The 7,870-nt window shown below is 38.7% G+C and overlaps 1 protein-coding gene across 1 annotated transcript in view; it reads right to left on the bottom strand.

The window, feature by feature from the left end:
• Positions 1 to 3,120: 3,120 nt before the first annotated feature.
• The window catches only part of edar (ectodysplasin A receptor), a 32,251-nt gene continuing 27,501 nt past the window's right edge, over positions 3,121 to 7,870 (bottom strand). Inside the window, exons 8-10 of the mRNA XM_017309290.1 lie at positions 7,646 to 7,869; positions 7,459 to 7,522; positions 3,121 to 6,381 (exon numbers count right to left, since the gene is read on the bottom strand). Of these exons, the coding sequence (XP_017164779.1) occupies positions 5,996 to 6,381; positions 7,459 to 7,522; positions 7,646 to 7,869 (674 nt within the window). The 3' untranslated portion in view covers positions 3,121 to 5,995. The remainder of the gene's footprint in view (positions 6,382 to 7,458; positions 7,523 to 7,645; position 7,870) is intronic.

Below are 7,870 nucleotides of genomic sequence, written 5' to 3'. Positions count from 1 at the left end.
AGTTATATAGGAATTATATTTTTCTCTTTTCCAACAATGTCAGTCTGTGACTGGAACTAGTTGGAACAAATTGATTTTATTTGTGGTTCGTCAAAAAAAATTAAAAAGTTCAATCAGTARCATTAACATCCAATCAAACAAAGGACCCTTTAAGGTCTTCATAACCAATAAACTTACACATTTTGTCATGAAAAAATACCTTAATGTCTTTTGTTTTTATGTAACAGCCCAACACAAAGTAGTGTTATTCCTCAGTATACAGCTGACAAGTGCATTGGTCTTTAGTCAGACAAGCAGATAAAGTAAATGCAAAAAAATATGATTTGGGGAAAGCTATTATCAAATATGTTYCTTGACCTAATAACTTTGAAAGTAACTAGCAATCTCACATAACTGAAAGAAACAACAGCCAGAAAGTAGCAATCAGATCTGAAATCTGGGTGTTGTGATGGACTCGGACCTGAACCTTCAGAGACTCGTAGAGTCTACCACCCAGAGTCCTTTAACATTTCCAGTGTTAAAGAACTACTGTTCAAGCAAGATCTAGAGAAACTCATCCATGCGTTTGTCTTTGGTTGCAGTGATTACTACAATAGCATCTTCAAAGGTCTGCCAAGAGAGTCAGACAGCTGCAGCTGTTCCAAAACGCATTCTCATTAAAACCAGAAAGATGGAGCACATCACCCCAGCACTAAAGTCTTTACCCTGGCTCAGAGAACAGACTTTAAAATAATTTAGCTAGTTTATCAATCAATGAACAGCTTAGCACCAACATATATGAACAACTTTTTGTTGTATAAATCTTCCACTCTACTCAGGTCCACAGAGTCAAACATGGAGAAGCAGAACTCAGCTTCTGTGCACCACAAAAAAAAAAAAAACTATCTTCCAGAAACCTGCAGAACAGCTGAAGCACTGAGTTCTTTTAAATCTAGACTAAAACCCCAYCTGTTTATTAGAGTTGCCTTTGATTAGGACTAAAACCAACATTGATCAACATATTTGATGTGTATTTGCTTGATGATTTTGATACCTGACACAATGTAATGTTTATTGCTTATTTCATAATTGGTGTTTTATGATGTCAAGCACAACTGCCTTGTTGCTGAAGCTGTTCTATAAACTTGATTTGACTTAACTGTTGTCTCACCACATAGACAAATATCTGATTAAAGTTTCCAGGCAGCACATAAAATCAGCCTTTTCTGGGCTTACTGACAGGAAAGGCTGTGTGGATGTATGCGTTGCAACCTGGCAGTTGCTTTTTTCTTTTCCAGGTTGACGCTCCTTGCCCCAAACAGAACGTAACTTTATCCTAATTGTATAAAAGAGCACCATGCCAGATTCTCATGAAGCAAAAAGCGGACCCTGAAGACGTGTGTGCTTTGCGAGCGTGCTTGCCAGGACTGACAAAACWGTTCAAGGGAGAAGAATTTCTTGTGGGCAATCTTTAGTGTTTGAAATTTGATGATCATCAATGCTGATTTGATGCCTCCCAGCATTGGCAAATGTTTTCTTTAGCACAAAGAGCTTTCTGAAGTAACTTTATTATCCCCAGCCACTGCTCACACACTTCATTGTTTAGTTAATGCTTTGGGAATTCTGGCACAATTATAGCACACACCCTGCAGAGTGTGAAAGCTGAATGACTAGAATCTGTCAAAGGTGACATCTGCCACTGGAGGAGCCATTAGTAAAAAGATTAGTGAGTTTAGAGGAATACCTCACAAAATCAGAAAGATTCTTCCGGAATCAGAACAAAATCTGCAGAATTATCTTTCTTTTCTTTACGTCGAAACAGYAGATCATACAACTACTTTTCATTTTTTTATCTGTACTGGAAACTTTGTACAAGTAAGGCAGTGAAATAAAAAAAAAAGCGGTTTGGTTTCGTGTCATGTAGTAGCAAGTTCGCGAAAGAGATCAAAGTGTGTTTGACGGGAAAATATAATGGGTAAAATAAATTGTAGTCTTCTAATCTTGCTGTGTACCTTTTTTCCTATGAAGTCATCTTCAATCTAGCAAACTATAATGATTAAAATGTCACATTTAACAGCATTTAATTAAATGTTTGATAGAGTAGAGATTATCTAGCCATTAGTACTATCTGTGCCAGCAGTAATGGTGGTCAAATGTCAGTGATGAAAGCCTGAATTTACCATCTGGAGATACTATAAAGGCTTGTCCCTCTTAAACTGTGCATGTGYTGCCGTTTAATTGCATCATGAACATATTTAATATTTGGTCGTATCCAATTACTTGCTTATTAGATTTGTGTGATGTTAATTGCTGACATGCAATTGAATTTAGCAAGAAACCAAGCAAACCAAGTCAAGAAAAAGAGTACTTAGAACATAAGCATTTGTGTTCACTAACCAYCTCAAATCAAGAGCAGCCAAAAACTAGAGGATACAAATTGATCCTATTYTTGACRCAGGTGGCAATAGTAGTTTCATAATGGACTTTATTTAATTTGTTCTTTTTGCATTGTTTTGTTTTCTTTAAGTGAAAGTCATCATGAACTAGTGACTCTGTGTTTAGYTGTGCCTCTTTYCTGGACAAAGACATTGAAGTGAACAGTGTTCTCTGTTTCTCTTTCTCATACAAAGATATTGTTGATTTTCAGTGACATAGAAATCACACCTTTCTCCATGGGCTGTTTTATCTGAGGATATTTACTTAAATCTAYTAATTGAACTTTTGCTTCCAGTAACCAGGTGTACGCTCTGGTTTTTCTTTTACATAACAATTTACGCTAGGCTTATTCTTTCTGTGTTTAGTCTTGTTCTTGGAAGCGTCGTTGTTGGAGCTATTCCTGCCATTAACTCTGCGTCATATTTTTGTATTACTCAAAGTATTCTGTTCTCTGTTTTTTCTTTCAGATAGAAAGCATTTCTGATTTAATACCATTGTGTTTTGCTCTTTTTCCTGGACAAACCGCCAACACTTCTAGAAAAACAATCTTAGACGGAGCTTGCTGTCTTTAACTCCGTATTCTTCATTTTTCTTTCGCACAGAAAGCACCCCTGATTCATTGCTTCTGTGTTTAACCGTGGATCCTTCCTGGGAGCAGCAACTGATGGCGCAGTATAAATAAAAATAAATCGAATTGAAACAATACACATTCCACCATACATCTTTAATAAGGTATACTTTATATACAATAATAACTTATATATACACAGTTACAATTTGGTTCTGTGACAATTTTGTGTGTTTCTACACATTGTAYTATGCTTTAAGTGCTACTGAGGTAAGATATTCAGGAATGGCTTCTGTATAATATATCAGCATAAAATATGTCAGGCAAAATTTATGAGAATAAGCTCTAGCAGGCAATGTTTTTCACAAATATGTGCAAAACATTAAGAGATAAAACCAAAATGCTGTCCTGATGGAGCAGAATATTTCAACTGGAGCTTTAGATCAGAGACAAAAACCTATGTAGTCGATGTCCATGTGCAGCAATACGTACAGGAGTCCAGCCCCAGATTGTAATGGAAGATACAGATGCAGAAAAAGAAAACCTCTGTGCAGAGCAGTAAAAGGGACATTATGCAGGCAACAACATGGATCAGATTAAGATCACTTCCATTTCAACAAACTGAGATCAAAGCAACTTTTGGCACTGCCTGGACTTTGGAACAGTTTGCTTGGTTTTTGACACAAAACTGCTGAATAAATTAGTATTCATGATTGGCAGCTTTCTTAATGGCGGGCTGGTAAGTTTTAGAACGAGCACTAACGTCTGGTCTGATGCTTATCAGAAGCAGTTCCTGGAACGTTCATACAACACCTAACCAGCTTCAGCTGCTTCTCAGAATTCACACAATTGCATATTGTTCTTGTTTAGTCTATTGGTCCCATAGGGGACCAATAGAGGGGAGCTAAAATCCTGTCTGAGCATGACTGGGCCAGACACTAAAGCCGAATGAGAGGAGACAGGCATGGACAAATGTAACGCTACTTCTACCTCTGAACGCAGCAACCCTGGGGCCAGTGAGGCCACTCAGCTGTCCTGGCATTGCTTTGCAGGAATTTTATAGCTGCTCTCTTGGGTGTTTAACAGTTAAGTGGCCCTAAATGTTTAATTAGGTGCTGGAAGTCACAGGCACTTTGCACCCGCTCTGTAAACCACAACACATCAGGTTATTAGGGGCATGGTGAGCCACACGCCAAATAATTAGGGATGGCGGCAATGCTAGACCGCAAAATTGGGCTATAAGTAGACTAACAGGCAGTTAGGGGGAGTGAGGGGGAGAGGGTCACAGCCAGGGTCACTGTGCAGGAAGTAGGTGTAGTAGGAGAGTGTGTGAATGTGCGTTAGGATTGTAGACATGTGGTCCCAGGCAGAATGCTGTGTTCATCCAGGACACTTAAAACGTTAAACTCTCCACCTAAAAATGTGTCCGTGTGTTTTGAGGTTTTCTTTCCTTTGTTATGAGGAGGTCGGTTGAACTTTTCCATCCGCTACATCTGCGTGTCATCAGCGCCTCCACGCTTACCAGACGTATTKTATGTTAATCAGTGGATAAATCCACAATTGCTTTAACGTAAACATCATCCCAAAGTCCTTGCAAGGTCTTAAAGCTGAAAATATCTAATTGCACTGTTGGTGGTTTCTGCTTTTGCTTTTTCTTTTTGGGTTTTTGTTGCAAGTAAAATTCAGCAACAGACACCTTGGCGTCAACAGATGCCCAAAGCAAATGTATCAAGCAAAAGCTGAGCTGAGTGATGTTTTAGCATTTCCATCTGGTCCCAGTGATGGGAAGAAGGAAAGCCATGTTTGCTGCTCTCTTTGTGTGATGACAGTATGATCAATGGAGCAGTTAAGAATTGGAACTAAGGCTGCGGTCAAACTGGGTCGCTTTCTTTATGGACAAAAGCATCTAGCTTCATGAATTGCTGGATGAAGCACGAGGTCTGTGCACAAATTCAAAAGCTTTTAGCAAAGGACACCTATGGTCAGTTCCAAATATCAATATTATTATTGCGATGTCCTTTAACGAAAAACCCTCAGAAAAAGACATTGGTGGCTGGTGGAGAACCAGGGGTAAAGAAAAAAAACAGTAGGTGCATCTTAAACTTGTAAATCATCAAAAAGTTAATGCATTTTAGCAAAATAAAACCCATGTACCTTATAGATTTATTGGAGATATATTTCAAGTTTGTGTCAATTTTGATTATTATGGTTTAAAGCCCTTGAAATCCTAAGACACAGTTGAAATATGATGATCAGTCATTGCAAAAGAAACAGACTGTTGTTCTTCAAGAGTATTAACACCTCTATGTTCTGCTGCATTGAATCAGAAATTCAAGCAAAAGGAGCCCTGACCTAGTACTGACTACATATACCATGGATACACTTTCAAAAGACTGATCATTTTTTATTAAAACCTCCTAAATTTAATGCTTTGAACAAATTTCTTTGAGTGACATTAATTTTTACAGCGTACAGGTTTACACTGTATTTACTTCTTTGAAGTTACTTACTGAAATAAATTAACTTTTTGTTGATATACTAATTTAGAGAGATGCACCTGTATAAAAAATTAATTTCATTCCTTAACTTTTAAAAATGGAAATGTCACGTTGCGTCCAGCGCAAAGGATTTCTGGGTATTTGAGTATCATGCAATGCAATTATTTTGTGGAACACAACATGATGATTAAAAATCAGAAAGCAAATTAGATGATTACATTATTGCAGAGCAGAACCAAAGTGAAATTGGAGATTTAGCAACTTGTTTTCTAAAAAAAAATACATCTTTTTTTCCCTCTCACACTTTGCAGCAAAAACACAGAAAAGCAATCGTTTTTTTTCTTTTTTTTTTTTTTTGGTATTTGGAGTTTAGCTTCTTAAAATATAAACAAATGTGGACAAGACGCCCACTGGCATTCTTCATGTGATGGGGTAATTTTGTACACATAATGTCCTACTTGTCAGAGCAAACGCTGTCCCTGCATAAATGTGTACTTAAAGACCTCCTGAATATTCAGACACTGGCACAGCGCTGGGAGGGAGAGGTGCACTGGGACGGACACACCAGCTGGCTGTGGAAGCTGTTGATACTCTGTCGTCCAGCCACTGCCACCACCTCGCTGGTTCCCAGCACATCCACACACAGTGACTCTACAGCGTCCAGCCTCTCGATCTGCACCAGCCGAGTGAGGAGGTCAGGGATGCTGTAGCCGGCCGTGCTCACTCTCTCAAAGAGCTGTAGGCCGTCGCTCATGCCGCCGATCTCATCACGCTTCAGGCCGAAACTCTCTGCCAGGTGCCTCCATGTCTTCACAACAGCCGCCTCGCTGCTGTAGGAGGAACTCAGCATGCGGCTGGCCTTCTCCAGGCAGTCGAAGGGAAGCTCTGTAGGGCTTAGGCCTGAGGAGGTGACACGGATTTAAAGATAAAATGTCAGATTATCATGTTAAACAGTAAGAAACGTAAAATAAAAAAGTGGCTTGTCACATTAAAAAAACTTTATGTTTTTTAGTACATTGGATATTGCATTAGAATTGCTAAGTCAAGATCCAAACCTTAATGCCTTTGATAATCTGTAGCAATATTTGAAAATTGCTGCTTATAAACACTCTCCAAAAATGGTAAAAAAAATAAAAATAAATAAATATATCGGAGATGTGTAAAATTTTTAAACAGGTAGCATGCACTTTTAGCCTTTACTCACAAAGGCTAAAAGTGCACGCAGAGTCAGAATAGAAGGCAAGCAGCAATGACCTCATGCAAGGTCAGCTAATTCCTTTGCATATGGGCCAACCACGTTACCCCMCACACTGCCCCACCAAAAGGCATTAAAGTGGCAGCATTATGTATTTTTCAGTTACAAAGTGGCATTTCATAACAYAATCAAGAACTATGTCAACTTCAGTTATCATAAAATGTTAAATATATGAAAATGACTTAAATGTGTTTTTGTAATTTAACAACTTGAAAAAACGGGACTCTGTCCCTTTAAAAAGCATTTCATTTGATTGACAAGCAGCTTGTATAATGAGCTCAGCAGATGCGTAGTTCCACCAGGTGTTTGTGAACTGCTGAARGAGCTGAGTGGGGGATTCGTGGGGGAAGGCTGCTCTGTGTGGTGTGGAAACTGCAGCTCCAAAGAGGAGATTAAAGGATTTCCCCTCCAAAAAATGTCATTTTTTACATAATACTGCTTCTTTAAAAGACAGTTTTGTTTTTAACCAAAGGCGGTACTACAGAAGATAATTCAGGGAATATGAATCCAAAGGCACATCACACTTGAGAGTTTCATTATGCAAARTTTTGTGTTGGTCCGTCACATAAAATCTCAATAAAAAACATAAAATTTTGTAATTGTAACCTGACAAAATATGAGGAAATAAACACCAAAGTGGTCATCATTCTCAGATGATCGTTCATGCTTGTAAAAACAATGAAAACATCAATTACAAAACTTTTCTCTTCTGATTGACTTACCTTCGGTAACATTGCAGGTCCTAGCATACAGCTCTAGTATTTTTTTCCTTCGACTCTGTAGCATCTGTGTGGTATTGAAGAAAAAAAGAAACATCTTTATGAGATTATAAAAGGATCCTAAGYTATAAATCTGTTCATAATAATATTCTGACTTCAGTACAGTCCTTAAAAAGCTCTGTCTTCCTACCCCTGGGGTTTTATTGTTGTTGATCCCGTTCATGCTGCTGATGTGGTTGCTGGAGGCAATGTGGTTGACACTGTTGATGTGGTTGGGACTCTGGATGTTAATGGTGTGGCTGGCTGCAACTATGGGGGCACCATTGGATGTGCGGCCGCGGTCCAGGAGTCCCAAAGAGAGCAGAGAGAGGTCGGGTTTGTTGCCCAGGTCCACGAGGCACAAGTTGGGGTTGGG

Source organism: Poecilia reticulata, linkage group LG2 (assembly GCF_000633615.1).
Source record: "Poecilia reticulata strain Guanapo linkage group LG2, Guppy_female_1.0+MT, whole genome shotgun sequence".
Classification (NCBI taxonomy): domain Eukaryota; kingdom Metazoa; phylum Chordata; class Actinopteri; order Cyprinodontiformes; family Poeciliidae; genus Poecilia; species Poecilia reticulata.
This window is presented reverse-complemented; position numbering and strand designations above follow the sequence as displayed.